Source organism: Alligator mississippiensis, chromosome 6 (assembly GCF_030867095.1).
Source record: "Alligator mississippiensis isolate rAllMis1 chromosome 6, rAllMis1, whole genome shotgun sequence".
Classification (NCBI taxonomy): Eukaryota; Metazoa; Chordata; order Crocodylia; family Alligatoridae; genus Alligator; species Alligator mississippiensis.
This window is the reverse complement of record NC_081829.1, coordinates 18,604,359-18,622,140: the sequence shown is the minus strand read 5'-3', so window position 1 is coordinate 18,622,140 and position 17,782 is coordinate 18,604,359. Positions and strand designations below refer to the sequence as shown.

Here is a 17,782-nt window from a genome sequence, read left to right as displayed (position 1 = left end):
GCGCGCTGTGTGTGTAATTTCCCCTCGAAATTAAAACAGTCTTAAATTTGGAGCTGTTGGGCAAGGGAGGGCATTCCCCCAAGCGTCAGTGGCCTGGTCACCCCCTTTTCTCTGTCTGTTGCAGACAGCACCCCCTCCCCCCCCCGAGAGTGCTAGAAGCCGGAGATAGGAGAGGACATTTATTCAGGGAAATTAGAGAGCAGGTACCGCTTCAAAAATGGATTTGTTAAGAGGGGAAGGAGTTCAAATTATTGTAAAAAAAAAAAAAAAGAGAAAAAAAAAAGAAAGAAAGAAAGAAAGAAAAAGAAATGCGCTTAAACGATTGCACCAAAGTAGGGAAGCAGAAGCAGCTTGGCGTGTAAGGTATCATATTGGAACTGCTTCTGCTTTAGACCTCGGGATTAATCAAAGAAATCGGTGCATTTGATGAGGAGTTATTCAGCAGCTGAGCTCTGGAAAACTGCATCCCTGCTTTCTTTATACATTTTATTATTTTCAATTGGGTTGAAAAATTAGGAGTGTTTAGAGAAAAGAAATACACATTTCTTCTTCCAGCGGGCTGGAAAGCTTTTATTTTCCCTGTTCTTTTCTTTCCTTTCCCTTTCTATTTTTTTCCTTCCCCTTCCTCCTCCTAAAGTTTTTAGAGGGAGGGTGATTGCGCGGGGGGGGGAGGGAGGGGAGGGGAGAAGGGAGGCTGCATTTGAGGAAACCGGAGCCTGGTCTGGGTGCTCTGGTCCTCACTGATTTGTCTTCCTGATTCTGTTCTTACCCACCACACCCCAAACATTTTATTGTTCGGGTTTTCATTCAGTAGCCCAATCGTCTGAGTGAGTAGCCAAGGCTCCTTCCTCCAGCTTTCAACTCCCCCCCCTCCCCCTATGCAAATTGGTGCTAAGGAGATGAAAGTGCCAAGATTTTAGACTGACCCCATGCCAGTTTCCTTTCCTGTCTCTTTAAACTTCTCTCTCCCAGATCTTGGGGAAGGCTGTGGACAGGGAGCGGGGCTCTCTGCTTAAGATAAGAAATTGGTCCATTCTGCAAAACTTTGTTATTACTTCCCAGCAGATAAAACTGGCAGGGATGGAAATTGTCAGAGGTGCCCATTACAAGCAGCGCTTAGCAACTTTCTCTCTTTCAAAGACGTGCTCCCAGCTTGCTAACCTTTGGTTTTATTGATCTCTTTTTAAATACAGATCTGAATTGTTGCTGAACCCTGATCAGCGGCTGTCTCTGTTCCTCGCCCGTGCTGAGGGTGAAGCTGAGGCGTTAAAGACATCCTGGGAAGAGTGTTACTGGCACAAGGGGCCATCCAGAAATCCCTGCCGGGCTCTTCACCCTGTTCCTGAATTCCCCCACTGTCAGGCGTGTGCACACGGAGCACTCAGGCAGCAACCCCCCGGCCCCAGTGCATTTCCTATCGATTGGATGCAGAAAATCAGTGGGTTGCTTTTTTCATTCTTTATGAAGGGGTGTTGGGGGAGCTGCAGATCTTGGGTCCAATTTATCAGTTATTAAAAGGACCCTTCCTGGACCTAGAGAGCTCAGGGGCATTTCTCATCTCAACTCCAAATAGGAAAAAAAATTGTAGTCAGCTATCTTTAATCATTGACTCGAGGGCACATTTCACATCATCTCTCAAATCTGCATTTTTTATGAAGTGGCCAAAACGTGTGCTGCGTGCCTAATTTTCTCTCCCTTATAGGCGTTAAGAAGAATAATGAGAAATCGGCTGGAAATTAACTTGCTCTTGCCCCTGAAGCCTTTTTTACCCCCACGAGGGAGACGGGAACTTTATTTTTCCCTCTATATCAACTGGTTGAAAGGCTGAGGTCTGGCGGGTTCTGGGGAAAGGGGTGGGGGGGCGGGGGTCGGCCGCAGCAAAGTTATGAGACAGACCTGCAAACTTTGCTTTTCTCTGCAGCTCCCAGACCAGAACAGAGATGCTTGTCACAAGGACAATCGCTGTGTTCCTGGGGGAAGGTGAGTCACCTCCCCGCCGACTTCCAGTGCATCCATCCACACACATTCAAATCCAGCCAAATTCTTAACTCCCCTCCAACACACTCGCACAAAAACCCTCACCCCGCTCTGTGAGTTCAGAGGAGAGATCTCCCAAAGCAAAGGTAGCAATCAGGTCCATTGCTGTCATTTTTAATGATAATGTTTACTCTTCAGAAATACCTTTTTTCTCCCCCCTGGAGTATTTCGAGCCAGGCTTGGGGGAGATGGACTGATTCTGTAAATACGACCGTACTGCATGGCACTGTGAGCAGACTCAGCATGCATTTTCTGCCTTAACAGCCCTCCTTTGCTTTGAATTTTAAAGCCCTCTTGGAAGGAAGAATAGTTTTGAACCCTGAGAAAATGTCCACAGGGTTCAATAAAAACTCCTCGTCCCTTCAGCAGGGCCACGACAGCGGGGCCCCTGCTGTCTTAGACATCAGGTCCCGGGTTTTCTTGAAAGCCCTTTGAGCTCTTCGGCCGGGGTGCCAGTCCCCGTGGATGACCCGGCTTATGCTGAAGTCAGTCTCAGAGGTCCCTGCCTTAGCCACTGCAGCCTGACTCTGGACGAAGGGAAGACACTGAGAAAGTTGCTCTGCTTTCCTAAATGAGGCGATAGAAAGAAAACTGGTTCATTGAGCAAGAGTAGTCCGTTCAGGCCAGGCTACCTCGGCAGAGTTTTCTGCGAGTCATCCAGAGAATGCATTATTATTATTATTATTATTACCACGGCTAAGGCGGCGGCGGCAGGGGGTAGGCACTGGGCAGACTGTGGGTGCGGAGTGGAGCTGCCCGCAGGGACCGCGCTCTCTGCCCCGCGCTCACACCGCTTCGCACCCGCACCCGCTTTCAGGCCGAGGATCGTTCCTCGCAGCCTGGCTCCCGCGATAAAAAAGCGCGGCAAAACCAAATTAAAAGGGAAAAGCTGTTAGTAAAGAGCGGCTGAGTTGCTTCCTGAAATACTGGTTCCCGGATCACGCCCCCACCCCCCCGCCCCCGTTGGCTGCTAGGAGAGGGGGTTGCTTTTCCGCTGTCATTTTGACTGACATCAAGGGCTGAACTTGTCCTTAAACCTCCCCTTTTTTTCCCCTCTTTTTTTTTTTTTTTGGTCTTCCCTCTTTTCTTCATTCCCCTTTCCCCATCCCTCACTCTTTCTGCTTGCCTCATCAGATCCTCTCCCGACCTCCCTGCTTCTATTTTCCGTTCAGCTTTCTCTTCTCTTTTTTGCCCCTTTTAATAATGCAGTTCTGCCTGCCTGGCCTTTTTCACTTCTATCCCTCAAGTGCTCCTTTCATGTTAATAAAATACTACCTGTCTGTCTGTCTATCCATCCACCCATCTATCTATGAATCAGTCTATCCATCCCAGATCATTTTCATCCCCTCAGCCAGGTTTTTTTCTTATCGTTTCCTTCTCCTTGTCTTTTCATTCTCATGAAACTCCCCTGGATACCCGCTGTCTCAGTTTGCCCCTCTCTTTTCCCTTCCTTTTCCTTTTCCTTTCCGGTGTGTTAGCAGCGCTCTGATGCTCTCTCTCACCCCTCACTAGGGTGACTCCAACAGATTCACACTGGCAAGCCCAAGCTGGGAGCACTGGCGCTGGGCTGTCCCCGAGCAGCCACGTAGTGGAGCTGGGGCTGCATCTCAGCAGCAGGGCCGGACCGGGCCCCTGCTGCGGCCGGGAGGGGTGCAGTGGTGCACGGCGCTGCGCGGCCCAGCGCCCGCACAGCTCGCGCTCGAGGGCCGCCTGCGGGGAGCCGCGGGACTCGGCTGGCGGGAAGCAGGTCCCCGCCCCGGCCGGGCTGCGTTGCCCCTTCTGGGGAGCAACCCGCGTCCCATCGCGGCCGCGGGGGGAGGGCAGGCCAAGGGCCAGGCCTGGGCGCGGAGACTGCCTGGGAACTGGCCTCCGTCTGCCCGGCGGGTCCGAACCCGATCGGCTCGTCCCGTGCGGGGAACCGGCCCGGGGCAGGTGGGTCAGCGAGAGCGGACACACAGGCAGGCCCGGGGCAGATTCTCTTCTCCTTGGCGATCCGTGCCAAGGGCCGCGGAAGGTAGGGCTCCACCGCGTCAGGGCAGCGTCTGACGTGCCCATGTCCGGGACAGGCCTGTTAATCATTTCCCGGAGCTGCCCCCCACCCCGAGCCCGGGGCCGCCCTGGCTCGATCCGCTCCTCAGCTGCGGAGGAGCCTCCCCAGATGCGGCCCCGCTCGCACGCGGCTTCCTCCGCACTGCCGCGGGCCCCAGAACCACCGCCCCCCTCCCCTCGGGGCCACCAGTCTCCTCCAAACCCGGCCCGGACGCGGGCCAGCCCCCAGGCCGAGGTCGAGTCCGCTGGTCTAGTCACGGACCTGCGTCCTGTCGCTTGGTCACTAGCACTGAACTGTGCGGCCAGCGGCAGCCCCCTCCGCAGGCCGCCCCGGAGCCAGGACCTGCCCCACCCGGCCTGGCTCTGCTGCCCGGCCCCGCCGCCCCGCCCTGCCCTGCCCCACTCAACAGGCAGCGCGTCCTGGCCCCGCCGCACGCCCAGCAGCTCCCCGCCCGCCCTCTCCCCGCAGGCACCGGGGCCTCAAGCCACCCGGTGCCATCAAGCAGCCCACGCCGCAAGTGGGCCGGGCTCTGATCCCAGGGCAAAGGCAGCCGAGCTGGGCCCCCGGGCAGCTCCGATCCTGCCTGGCAGCCCAGCGCTCACTACAGGGGGTCCTCCCGCATCCTTCCCCACTTCCCGAAAAGCCAACCTGTGCCCCAGCTCCCGCAAACACTGAGGAGGCCCCGGACGCCCCCCGCCCCGCTCTGCCCAGCAAGCCACCCCTGCAACAGCTCCGGGCCGGGCACCCAGCTGTCACCTCCCGCACCCAGAGGCAGCGCTGGGGGCACTGGCCCCAGCCCGTCCCGCAGGCAGTGCTCATGCGCACGGGACAGTCCTCTGGCCAGGCCGGCCATCTCCGGCGCTCGGGGCAAGCCCGGAGGGAGCAACTCTGCACGGACTGAGCCGATCGCCCTGCTCTGCTCTAGACAAGCCGGGAAACAGCACCGATCCCCTGGGGATGCTCCGAATAACTTCTGCACGTTCCCGCCCTCCCAGGAACCCGCCACTCGCCCTTCTCCCTAACCTGCTTCAACTTAGTTTAGAACTTGATCCAGGCCACCAGGGCTCCCCCCAGCCCCGTTTGAACCCCCATCCCTCCCCCTGTTTTTTTTAACCGGTTTCCTCCCTGATGCAGAGGCAGCGGGCGAGCCGCGTCCGCAACGTTGGAGCCGATTCCTCCAAGAAGGGTTTTGTGAATTGAACGATGATCACAATTACAGGGAATTAGTGCCCGGCGCTCGCCTCTTGCAGGGCAAAGCCGCTGGCCCGGGCCGCCGAGGCGCGTTCCCCTCGCTCCCCGCCTCTCCCTGGGAACTTTCTATTCTGGAGTTAACTATTAACTGCTGGAAAGCAGGCAATTTTCTTCGGAATGCGAACTATTTCCTTTATTCCGCGGAGAGATGGAGTGATTGATTAATATGGAAATAGATATGAGATTCTGGGTCGGAGAGATGGGCGCTGCGTGTGTAGTCACACAGCCGGGACAAGACGGATCCGAGGGTATTCGGGGGCACAAGGGAAGGAGATTCATGGATGCTCTCAGAGTTAGGAGCCCTTTTAATGCGTGTTTGGAGAGAAGGAGTTTATAATTGTGTGAGCTATGCCGTTAAGATTTTAATATGTAATTAAAAGATGTACTGTACATCTTGAAGGAAGGGAAGGAGGGAGAGAGAGAGCAATATACAGACATATCAGACTACGTGTAAACTCAGTTCCAGAGTATACACGTGCGGAAAATGTCCTGTATATTTATAGGAAGAAAGCACGACATACTCCAAGCAGGTGCGTCCTGAATTTCTAGTCTCAAACTGTGTATCAACCTGTGCAAAGATCTGGGTGTAGAGTTCTTGGTATAAGCAGAAAATACACATGTACCTGTGCACACACATACGAAGATGTACATGCATGGGACACGTACCCGTGTTTCCTCTACATTGCATAGATAGGCAGAGAATAAAGAAGAGAGCAAGTCGGTTTATATTTCTAGATTCTGACGGTTCGAGGTAGGCAGAAGGACAGGGACAGGCAGGCGGTGTTTCTGTGTGCAAGGAGGGGGGTGTTTAAATGTCTACACACGAGTTTCCTGGCCTCAGTAATTGCCCCCCACTCTTTCTAGGAGCAGTCCAGGCAGCCGAGCCTCCCCGCCTCACCCCCAAGGGAAAAGCGGCATCCCTGAAACCCAAGAGAGGAAGGTGCCCAGTGCATCTCGGTGCTTGTATCCCTCCGCTCATCCTTGTCTAATGAAATAGTACCTATTTGAATTGAAATGAATGGCCCCCGCGCTCACACCACTGCACCGAGCAGCGCCCAACCCTGCGCTGCACCTGCCAGTCCAGCCCGCCGCCTGCCTGAGCCCGCGGAGCCCGCTCCTCACCCGGGCACAGACCGCGGCTCGGCCGGGGCACGATGGGGTGGGGGGCACCTCTATCCCAGCACTCTAGTTCGGGACCCTGTTTCCCATGGGCGGGATGGGCACCTGCACCTTCTCCTCCCGTCCCGCCCTGCCTGGCTTTCTCTCTCCAGGTCTGCCCTCCCTCTTTCTCCTCCCCCCGTTTCATTCCCCCCCCCCCACCTTTTTTTCTCTTTTTTTTTCCTTTTCATCTCCCTGATTTTTCTCTCCCCCCCGCGCTGTTTTTTTTCCTCTTCTTCTCAGTCCTCCTTTTTTCTTCCCCTTTCTGCCCTAGCCCCTGGCGCCCATTCCCTACGTTGTTTGCATCGTCCCCTTTCCCCCAATACACACTTCCACCCACTCCCTCCCTCCCTGCCCCCCCCATCGCTTGTCCCGGTGCCCGGACAATGATCGCGGTGTATGAAGTTCTAACTGGTTTGTGTCAGGCAGCTCTTTCTATGCAGCCTGGCGTGACGGATTAAACATCAACTAGTTAAATAAAAATTAATATCAACTGCCTCCTAACTTCTAATGTCATGTTGTTTATAACTAATGAACTGATTAGGGGATAAACACATCAGGAAGACATTTCTGCTTCCCTGCTCTTTCGAGAGAGATTTACAGAATTCAAAGGAAATCTCCCAGAGTCCTTCTTGGACTATTTTTTCCTCTCAGACCAACACTGGGCAGGGACTGGTGTTCTCTGGGGTTTTGTGGGGCTGTGTTTCAGGGAAGCTAGAAAAAGGGGGTGAGGATAAGACGGGATGATTTAAACCTCCCCCCGTAGAGGAAGGTGGGGAAGCAGCAGCTCTGTTTTGCTGTGACCAGGAGGATCCTGCCTGCGGCGGAGGGGGAGCTGGGCAGGTTCAGCAGACAATGCTAGTGCCTGTTTTAAAGTAAGCGGCTCTGATGGTGACCTGGGAAAATAATCAGTCCCGCCGCTGCCGACTTCTGATTGCCTCTCCTTGTAATATTTAAAAAAACAAAAACAAAAAAAAACTTTTTTTGTTTTGTTGTGATTGAAGCTCCAATCAATGATTTTTAAGTGTCGTGAAGGAAAGATCTCATTCCACCCTTCTATTTTTTCACAATGAAGCACTTGTCTCTTGCCTTCTTTCCCCTGGGGATAAACTATATCTATACCTATATCTATATCTATATATCTATATCTAGATATGTTGCTAATATTTTCCTAAGCACGGGGGGGGGGGGGGAAGGGGGGACTCATTCTGGAGAAATCCCAAGCTTTTAAATACTGTTTGCCCAGCACCGTCGGCCCTGACAAGACAATAATAACAGGGGAAGCTTTTTAAAACCAATTTAGCAAATGCAGAAATGTAATTTTAATGAAGAATCGATAGCAGAATGGTTCATTTTTCCTGGGACTCCTTGTTGAAGCTGAGAGAGACTTTCAATCAATGGGGAGATGGAACGGAGACAGAAAAAGAGAAAGAGAAAGAAAAATACTCTTTCAGTGATGTCTTTAGCATTGAAGATTTGTTTTTCTCTCTTTCTTTCTTTCTTCTTTTTTGATTTGTTAGGTCTTAACAGGGTTCCTAAGGGGTGACAGTGTGGACCAGGAAAAGACGATAGATAGATAGATAGATAGATAGATAGATAGATAGATAGATAGATAGATAGATAGATAGATAGATAGATAGATAGATAGATGCCCACCACCAAGCGCAGACACGAGCCTAGCAGAGACTTCATAAAACTGTCTTTAAATGTATCCGAGCCCAGCAGATCTTTAGAAGGGGAAGCCCTGGCAAGGTTGCTGACTCCGACAGAGGGGTTAGCCCCCCACCGCCTTGCAGCTGTGCCCCCTCGGAGTTGTGTGTTGGCCAGATGTTGAGGTGGGCTGCGTTGCTGCTTGGAACCCCTCCTTCTTGTCCACCCCCTCCCTCCCTCCCTTCCTCTTTTTGCAGGTCGGAAAATCGGCCTCGAACCAATCCGCATTCATTTCGCTTCTGCTAAACTCGCCCCCACCCCAACACACACAGACCCTGATCCAACTCCCCCCCCCACACACACACAGTCACACACACACACACAAAACCCCTCCCTTTAAACTTCAAGGAAGTTCCTCCTCAGCCCTGTCTCATCTCCTGTCCCTTTCCCTGCCAGCCCCATCTCCCAGCACATTTTTATGGTAATAAGACAACAAATTAATCTGCTGTTGCAACAAGGCTTCCCCACAGGTAGCCAGGAAAGGGATTGGGGTGGGGTGGGGTGGGGTGGGGCGGGGGGGGTCAGAGTCAAAGCATGGGGGCTGCCTCCCTCCCCCCCCCCCCGCACACACAGAGCCCGCTCCCTGCCTGCTCAGCCCAGGCGCGGTGGAGCAGGTGAGTCCCTCTCCACTTTTCCAAGCAGCCCCGCTGCATTTGCTTTGATTGTTATTTATTTTCCCCTCCTTTTAGCCTGTCCCGGCTCAGTAGAGCGGCGTGTCTTCCTCTGTGGCTGGCTATTTTGGTGGTGGTGGTGGCGGTGCTGCGGTGTGCGTGTGTTGTTATCTAAACCGTTTAGTTTTGGGTGGTTGCGCCTAGATCTCGAAAGTCAGCGGGGGAAAAAAAAAAAGCAAGACACCCAAGCGGGAAGGAGAAGCAGCGAGGAAAGGCCGCGGCGGATCTATTGGGCTGGAGCAGTCCCGGGGAGACGGACCATTAGGCAAAGGAACCATGGCTCAGAGCTCAGGGAGAGCAGGTAAGGGGGAGGGGGCTGGCGCGCTTAGGGGAGAGCGCTGAATATTCAGCAAGGAGGGAGTGGACGAGCCCGTCGCCCCAACTCCCTCCCCGGGCAGGAGGCAGCCGCGGCTCCTTTCCCCACGCCGGATCCCTCTGCTCCCTGCCCCCTCCCAGCCCGTCCTGCAGGAGCCACGCTCCAGGGCTACTTTCCCACCGGGCTGATGGGGAGAGCTGCCGCTGCCTTGCACCGTGACACCTCCAGAGGCGTGTGTGCAAGAGACCCGCGTGTGCACTGCGAGCGTGCACCACAGCCCGGGGCTTCCACTCTCCCACTTCCCAGCTAGCCGGGGTCTGATCCTGTGCAGCTCCCCTCCCCCAGCGCCTTTCACTCTTTCACTTTGGAAACTTTTCCTAGTCGGAGTTTTGCCCCCTTTGGGGAGCCCTGGAGGCGCTGTTTAACCTCCCCCGCCCCGCCCCGCCCGCCCCCGTGGATTTGTTTCCCTTCGTGCTGCTTGGTGCGTGTCCCGAGGTCCCGCGTGTGCCGGGCTCCGCGGGTCGGTGCCTGGTCATGTGTGAGTGTTGTGTCTGGGCGTGTTGCGAGCGAGAACGCGTGTGCGGTGCGGTGCGGTCCAAGGGGCTCTGTGTCTGGGCGCTGCCATTGGGGACACGCCGCTCTCTGGGTCCTGGGGCTTGGGGGGGGGAACTTTATGGAAGGGGGGGAAGCTGGATTTGATCAGGACTTGGGGCTCGGACCTGCGAATGGGGGTTGGCTCCGGGATCTAAAGAACTGGCTCCTTTTAACTCCTTTTCACCCGCGCCATTGCCCCGACCCGCGCGGCTGAAAGTGAATTCTCCTTGTCCGATGCCTGGATCTGTGGATTTATTTTTATGGGTTTTTTATTATTATTATTATAGTATGAGTCGCAAACAAAGCTGCAGTGAAGGAGCATTTCCTGGGGGCTCCTGGCGGGCTGATCGGGGGAGGGCGCACGGATGATGCGCTTCGAGTCTTTCAGATTATGTCTAAAGCTGTGTTTTTAATTTATTTTTAAAAAGAATAATAATAATAATCCAGGAACCTAAACGAGGTTTAAAATAGTCTCCTCGCTCCAGGCCAGCCCTGCATTTCCCTGCTGCCTGGGGTTTTTAGCTGCTGCTCAAAGTCTTGGTTACCAAGGAAGGGTCCACGCTACCTTTTGGAGCTGTTTGCTGCTGTTCTTTTCTTTTGTCATTTCTGATCGAGCCATAGAAGGGAATATTCCCCACCGACAGTGGGGCTTGGAAACACACACACACGCACAAAAACACTCTCACACACGCATCTCCATGCACAAAGACATCCACACACCAAACGTAGGTATGCACCCGCCTGGCAAACACCAGATCCAGCTTTGTACACATACATATAATAGCTAGACACAGAGATACAGACACATGATGGGAATATGAAAGAAATCTATATTAAAATCAGCTCTATCCTGTATTCTCTGTATTATACACATTCCACGTTAGATGTATTTATAAAGATTTACCAAAAATGTAAAGACGTCAAAAAGAAAAAGAAAAAAAACACATAAAACAAAAGGCCGCGCGGCATTTTGTCTGATCTGCAATGAAAACCTTCTAAGTAAAAACCGAATAAAGCCCTCAGAAAGTTTGTAGCCCCCTCTGTTCCTTTTCCCTTCTGAGTTTTTAAAGGATCTGCTGAAGTCCCTTTGCATCTGAGGTTTAAATAGGGAGATCAATAGAAAACAGTTGTAATGATCTAATTAATTATGGCAAAATTAAAAGCGAGTAGAAAATCAATCTCTGATGGTGTTGAAGATGGAATTAAATTGATAGTCCATCTGTTCACCTCCTAGACCGTATAAATATGCAACCCAAGGACGGAGCTAATGGGATCAGGCTGCCTGGGAGACTCTTTCAATCTCTCTCTCTCTCTCTCTCTCTCTTTACTTATTTTCCTTCCTGAAGTTCAAACCTGCAAATTCAGTCTGCCCCCCTCCCCCCTCCCACCCCCAGCATGACTCTGCACAGGGGATACTCAAGAAAAGGGGTTGCTCTCTGCATCACAGTCAACATCAACCACAAACAGCAGAAATCTTGTGTGTAAAAAAATACCTCTGTATTTAGGGTGAAAAACAGCTGGGGAACCAAGTGAAAGAACAGGAATTCTCTCTCTTCCTCCCGTCTTATTAAAGCGGATTATTATTATTATTATTATTATTATTATTATCATTATTATTATCTGGCTCGGGGAATCTCTGTTGTTTTTACTCATTCAGATCTGAGGAAAATGATAGGTTTCTTTAGCAATATGGACTGAGATAACCTGTGTGCTCTGGCAGGAAGAGACTATGTATAGAATTGTTTTTCCAGCCATATGGAGCTGCATGGGGAACTATCCAGTTAGGAGGCCGCCCAACCCACAGCTGCCCCCCTCCTCCCTCCCCAGCCCACCTCAGCCCACCTCAACATACCTGCGACTGTCCCAGCTCCGCCATCCTTCAGGGCAGCCAGCTCAGCTGGGAACTTCCCGGGGCTTCCTAGAGCTACACAAATATTCACAACATTTGTATTGTTTTGCATTATCAGCGTCACTTAAAAGAAAGGAGAATTGATGTCATTGCTAAATTAGAAAGCGATTATCGAACCCCTACGACACAATCCATTATGCTCTAGGTTTGCCCGTTTCTTTCTTTCTTTTTTTTAAATAATAATAATAATACTACTACTAATAATAAAAACGCTCCCCCACCCCCCTCTGTGTATGTAGAGAGCAGACCTACAGCAAAGAAAGCAACTGCGCTAGGGTGGATCGCTAGATTGGAGGAGTTTTGCACCATCCTGGCCCCTTTTAATTATGAGAAACGAAAACGTAGGGCGGCAGTTCAGAACCAAAATGATGATGTTTATTCCCCGGGTTAGAGCTGCGTGGCGTGGGGGCAGGGAGGGGGTGTAGTTTAAGTAAGTGCAGACGAAATATAAAGCGCGGGGGATTGCAGGCCCCGCTCCTCGGCATGTGTATGTGCGCGCACACACGTGCATGCATGTGGCTGTGCACATATCCATGCACAAATACTTCCCACCCGTGCACGCACTATGCGGTGTTAGTTTCGCCACGCGGGAGCCCCAGAGCCGGTCCCGGGGGGCTCCTACAAGCGTCGCTGTCCCTCCGTATCTACACCATGGCCGCCTGAAACTTTGCCTGCCCTGGGCTGCCTCACCGGGCCTGGATCCTGGCTGTGCTGGGAGTGAGCATTGCACTTATTTCTGCACTCGGGATCTGTCCGCTCAGCTCTGGATGCTGATGTGGTGCTGCTTGAGGACAGTTTCCTCCTAACTTCGGCTCGCCCCCTTCTCCCCCCCCCCGCCCCCTCGCCCAGAAAGGTGCCCGGGGGGGCGCTGCCCTCACCCCCAGTCTCACTTATTAATTGATGTATTGAAAAGAAGGATTGATTGGCACCTCCTGATAGCAATCCCAGCTTTTGCTGTGCTGCGCGCTGCCCCCCGGGCTCTGGCTCTCCCTTTAGAGACAGAGAGAGAGAGAGAGAGAGAGAAACCCTTGAGGCTAACTGGAGGTTTTCATTTAAAGTGCCCCGGCCTCGGCTTCCCAGATTAGACACATTTGCAGCACATACACACATAGTGCAAACGACAGATCCTTGCACTAGAAACCCCGAGTGGGCATAAATGTGGAGGCAGTACAAAGCGTGTCGCCAGCTGGCCGAGAGGATCTCCCTTCCTTAAACGGCAGCATAGCGAAGCGGGGACATTTGCATGGAAAACTTCCTCATCCCGAGTATTTAAAACAACCTAGGAGAAAGGCACTTGTCCTTTGCCCGTTGTTCGGGGGGCCCGGACACAACGTGGGTGCCGGGAAGAGCCGCTGCCCCGGGGGCCGCTGCCCTGCCTGTGTCCTGGAGCCTGGCCGGTCCCTGCAAGGCAAAGTTGAGTAGAGGGAGAAGGGTAATGTGGGACTTACGGGCAGGCAGCGCGCCTGGGAGGCAGGTCGCAATCCGGCGGCTCCGGCTCAGCACGGACATACGCACATTAAAAAAAAAAAAAGAAAAAAAAGCGAGAGGCTCATTGATCGGTGTCGCTGTGATCGCGGAGCTCGAGGCGGCGGCGGGCGGGGACCCCGCTTGCAGCCCGGCTGTGCCCCGCGGGCTCCGCCGCGCCCGTGCATTTGGTGCGGATCTCGCCCCCCTCCTCGAGCCCGCAGGGGCGAGAAGGGCGCGGGGCTGGGAAGCCGGCGCTGCCTCCCTCGCTCCCGCCCGCGTGCACCCCCGCGCTCCTGTCTTTCAGGTCCATTCCTCTCCCGTCCCCGATCTCCCCGAGCCCCGGCCCGGCCGGGGGACATCCGCTCCCGCCTCCTCCCAGCCCTGCCTCTCTCCCCGCGCTCCGCTCAACTCCGAGGCCATTAACAGCTGCTGGCGGAGAGCGGCGGCTCTGGCTGCCACGCGCTTTAATTACGCGGCCAAGTTGGGCTCCGGCTGCTCGCAGCCCTGGCTCGGGGCTGGGGGTGGGGTACATGCCTCTGTCTTTTTCAAAGCCCTAAAAGGGGCAGTTGTCGCCGCCTGCCCGGAGCCGGCGGGAGAAAAGTTTTCCCGCGAAGTTCGGGGCAGTTTGTGCGGGAGCCCACGGCCGCTGCCCAGCCCCTCACCTGCGCGGGCCGGGGGCGGGGACCGCCCTTTGCCGGTGTATTTTCCCTCTTTGTTCCGCGGTGAAATGGACCTGAACTCCCCGGCGGATGCCCCCGGGTGGGAACGCAGCCTGCACCCGACGGGGCCGGGGCCGGGAGGGGGGAGTTACTGGGTATCTTACTTTCTTTTGAGAGAGAAGTCCCCCCACGCCCCCCAGTCTCCCCCGCCCTGACCCCCCCCCCCCGCCCCATTCTTGTGGCAGGCCCGGGCCGGGCCAGGCCGGGCCGGGCGCGGCGGGTGCTTTGCGCGCTCCCCTCGGGCCCTGCGACTCCAGGCCATCACTACCCGCTCGGGCCCCGCTCTCCGCGGAGTCACCTGCGGGGCCATCGCGGGGAAGCGAGGGGCTGGGCTGGCCCGCGGCAGCCTTCGCCGCTCCCCCCGGGGGTGCGTCCCGCGCGGGGTGGAAGCGCTGGCGCGGGCGGGCACTGCTCCCAGCATCTTCAGACGGCCCGAGCTGCGCTGGCCCGGGCTGGGCTGGGAGCCGGGGGCCGGAGTGGCCGAGGCCGGAGGGCAGAGTGTCCCGCTACTACTGGGTAAAGGGAAACTTTTAATGCGCGTCTAATTCACTCATCGAGAGTTTTATGGAGGAATTAAGAGGACCAAAAAAAAAAAAAAGGCATCTCCAGCCGGGGAGCGAGGACCTCCCCTTCTCGTAGGGCCAGGTCAGGGAAGAGGAAAACCCAGCCGGGCCCCACACCTGGACCAGACGGGAGAGGCAGTTTGAGCTGGGCCGTGGAGCAAAGCTCCCCTGCACAGGGAAGCGAGTTCCCTCTCTCCACACCCCTCCCCAAGACGGGCCCGGGCTCTCAGTGATCCTAATGATCAGGGTAAATAGGAAAGCTTATGGCAAGGTTTTTTTACCCCAACCGATCCAGTTCCCTCCCCTTCGCGTGCTCAGCCGGGCTATGCCCCGTGCGTCTGTGTTACCGCCTGGCCCTCTGCCTGTGCACGTGTGTTCGCTGTCCGTGTGTGCAGCCAGGACTGGGGCTGTCTGGACCCGGGCAAAGTTGGCAGTCTGTGCGCAGGAGACTCGGTGCCAGTAAGCACACGGCTGTGCTCATGCTTGCTGCACGCGGGATCGCAGCCTGGGAGCCTCCCACGACACGCCTGTGTGAGCCCGCAGCCCCTGTGCACGGCGTGGACTCATTCAGGACAATCTGAAGTCTGCCTTGCTCGGTGCCGCTGTGGGCCCAGGCCCTGCATGCCCCGCGGGGAGCTGATGTACATGTGTCTGTGCTCAGTGGGGCTTTCTGCTTGGGTGTGTACACATGTGAAGGCTTAGAGAAATGCACACACAGCCAGGGCTAATATACACGCCTGCGTGTCTGCACCAAGCCTGCTCCATCCCCGCACCGCCGTGGCCCGGGTGGCTGGCGGCTGAGCCTCCAGCTCTGCTCGGCCTGGTACGTTAAGAGGCGGCTTTGTTGCAGAAGTGTCTCTCCACATTGTTGGCTTTTTTCCCCCTCAATGAGGCTGTAAAAGGTCTCCGGCTTGTCTCGTTTTTGTGGCAAACGCTCCCTTGTAAAGAGGAGAGGTTAAAGTGTCGGTTACTGAATAAAGAGCAGCACACGTGGGCTATTACCATTCAGGGCAAACAAATGCAGAGGGGAAAGCCAGCCGCCGCCGCAGCCTCAGCAGCAGGCACGGCGAGAGCGGAGCGAAGACGTGCCCCCGCCCGCTCCGGCCAGGGCCAGGCTACCAGAGGAGTCTGGCCTGCATGTCGCCATCAAGCCCCCAGACATGGAAGCCACCCATGAGTCACAAAAGAGAGCGCGCGAGAAGGAGAGAGGGGGAGAACGAGGGGTCTTAGATGGGAAAAAAGAAAGTAGCTTTAGGGGGAATGTGCTGCGGAGTGTGAAATTGCAGCCCGTGGTGCTCCATATTGTACCAGAAGCTCTCCAAAAAAACTCATCCTCCAACGTGACCAGAGGTGCTTAGAGAGAGAGGCGCGGGGGGGAGGGGGAGGCTCGCTCTTTGCAATCCTCCGTGTGAAACTAACTTTACCGACGGGCTGCGGTGCAAGCGCCCCGATCGTCCCGGAGTGAGGGGCAGAGGCAGTCCCGGGCTCTGCACCCGGCTGTCCCCGAGCCCCCCTCGGCCTGACCCGACAGCTCGCCCCAAAGCTGGCGCTTCCCTTTGATCCGCACTTCAATTCGGGGCCGGCTTCAGGGCTTCCTTTTCCCGTCCCTAAGTAATGACCCGATCACTTTCCCAGGCGGGTTACTAGGACCAGGGCAAAGTTGGCAGCCTCCTCTACAGGGTGCTGGGGCAGAGGAGTGATTTTTCCCCTCTTGCGCGATGCCTGTTAGGAGGAAGAAGAACCTCCATTGCCCACCGCTGCCAAATCAGGACCCCACCTCCTCTGGCTAGACCCGATCTGCCAGACGCGATGTTCCCCTAAAATTGCCTCCAGCCCCAGCAGCACTCGAGCTGCTGCCAGCTCGGCTCGGCTCTCTCCCCGGGAGCAGCCCGCAAGCCGGCTCCTCGTTTTCCTCCACAACAAGGGATCCCGCGCCTTGTCCCCCCGCGGCGTGCAGACAACTTGCACAGATCACAAAAATTAGCCGGGGAGAATTTGTCCTGGAAATTCAGTAACATGAGGGGAAGGGGCGGGGGAATAGGTGGGCCTGCTTTCAACCCCCCTAAAAACTGGCAGTGTTTAGGAGCAATCCCTGCAGAGGCTTGCAAAAAAAAAGGCGGTGGGACGAGGCCACGTTTCTAGATCGCATCCATGTCTGAAATCTGCCCGCAAACGCCCGGTTCTGGAGCGATACATCTATCTCATTAGGCCTTTTTATACGCTACAATTAGCGCTAGGCACAACATATATAAACCCAACAACACTGACCAGTTACTGGTTCGGTGGAGGCAAGGATTTCGGTCAAAACCTTTTAAAAGGCCTGGAATTAGCAAAAGGGCCTGAATCCTATTTCCACCACCCCTCCCACACACACTTTGGCCTTCAGACTCAGAACCCTTTTGTTGTTGTTGTTATTGTGGCTTTCTTCCCACATGTGGCATTAAAGAGGAGGCAGCAATTGTTAAAAATAATGTTTGATTAACCCCTTTCCGGGAGATAACACAGCTCGGCCGGAGTGGAGGGGCAGCCCCGGAGTAGGAAGGTTGGAGGGTATGTGTATGTGTGCGGGAGGCGGGGGGGTGGGGTCTGGGATCAATAGGAAAGATTTTGGCTTGATTAGTCGGAGAAAGGCAGCTAATGAAGCAAAACCGAAGATCGGTATCACCGCAGCTCCCCCAAAAGTTTATTTTTCTTGAAATTTCCGCAGAGGCGGGCGCCTCTTTTGAAGTGTAAATGGTTCTAGGTGGGGGGGAGGAGGAAGAGGTTGGGTTAGGGGAAAGGGGGGAGACCCTCTTTGAAATTTAAAAAAAAAGGAAAAAAGAGACAGAAAGGCTCTCATTTAAAATCGGACGGGAAAAAGCGACCAAGCCTGACCGAATGGGTTTGGGGGAGTTGCACCGAAAAGAGAAGCGCAGGAGCTCCAGGCTGCCCCGAGCCCCGCGCTTGCCCTGGCCCGCAGGCACAAGCGCCTGTGTGCTGGGGGAGGGGGTCCCAAAGTCCCTCGTGGGTTTTTTTTCCTTGGGCACAGAAATTGTTCTGTGGCTTTGACTGTTGACAAAGCAATTCTTCCAGGAAGCCTGGGAGGCCAGGGGGCACCAGGTGATCCCGTGGTGCGTGTGGATGGGGAAAGGGGGAAGAGGGGGAGATAGAGAACTCTTCTGGAGCTTTGCCCCCCCGCCCCTTCTCCTTCTTGGGGAGACATCAAATTCCCTCGTGTCCACATGAGAAAATTGCCCCGATTTACCTACATCAGAAGCTCACTTCGTTCAACCCTGCAACACCCCTGCGCGGGCACCCTTCTAGATCGCTTCCAGGTTCCTTGTTTCATTTGGATTTG

At 55.0% G+C, this 17,782-nt stretch overlaps 1 protein-coding gene and 3 long non-coding RNA genes across 11 annotated transcripts in view; 2 read left to right on the top strand and 2 right to left on the bottom strand.

The window, feature by feature from the left end:
• Nucleotides 1-14,003, bottom strand: part of LOC106739762 (uncharacterized) — a 29,643-nt gene extending 15,640 nt beyond the window's left edge. Inside the window, exons 1-2 of one of the 4 annotated variants that reach the window (XR_001373112.3) lie at nucleotides 13,145-14,003; nucleotides 11,640-11,711 (exon numbers count right to left, since the gene is read on the bottom strand). This is a non-coding gene — a long non-coding RNA (uncharacterized LOC106739762). Of the gene's footprint in view, nucleotides 1-11,639; nucleotides 12,523-13,144 lie in introns of those variants that run through there. The other 3 variants (XR_002094100.2, XR_002094101.2, XR_009462972.1) reach the window with 3 other exon arrangements.
• LOC109286156 (uncharacterized) lies at nucleotides 1,276-6,984 on the top strand. Its single transcript, XR_002094106.2, has 3 exons — nucleotides 1,276-1,438; nucleotides 1,922-1,980; nucleotides 6,203-6,984. It is a non-coding gene; the product is annotated as an uncharacterized LOC109286156 (long non-coding RNA).
• LOC109286157 (uncharacterized) lies at nucleotides 2,131-4,426 on the bottom strand. Its single transcript, XR_002094108.1, has 2 exons — nucleotides 4,349-4,426; nucleotides 2,131-2,604 (listed from the first exon to the last, which is right to left on the bottom strand). It is a non-coding gene; the product is annotated as an uncharacterized LOC109286157 (long non-coding RNA).
• PAX2 (paired box 2) overlaps nucleotides 8,539-17,782 on the top strand; it is a 115,108-nt gene continuing 105,864 nt past the window's right edge. The window contains exons 1-2 of one of the 5 annotated variants that reach the window (XM_019499440.2): nucleotides 8,539-8,627; nucleotides 9,022-9,178. In XM_019499440.2, the coding sequence (XP_019354985.1) occupies nucleotides 8,625-8,627; nucleotides 9,022-9,178 (160 nt within the window). In that variant the 5' untranslated portion in view covers nucleotides 8,539-8,624. The remainder of the gene's footprint in view (nucleotides 8,628-9,021; nucleotides 9,179-17,782) is intronic. The other 4 variants (XM_019499438.2, XM_019499437.2, XM_019499443.2 and 1 more) reach the window with 4 other exon arrangements.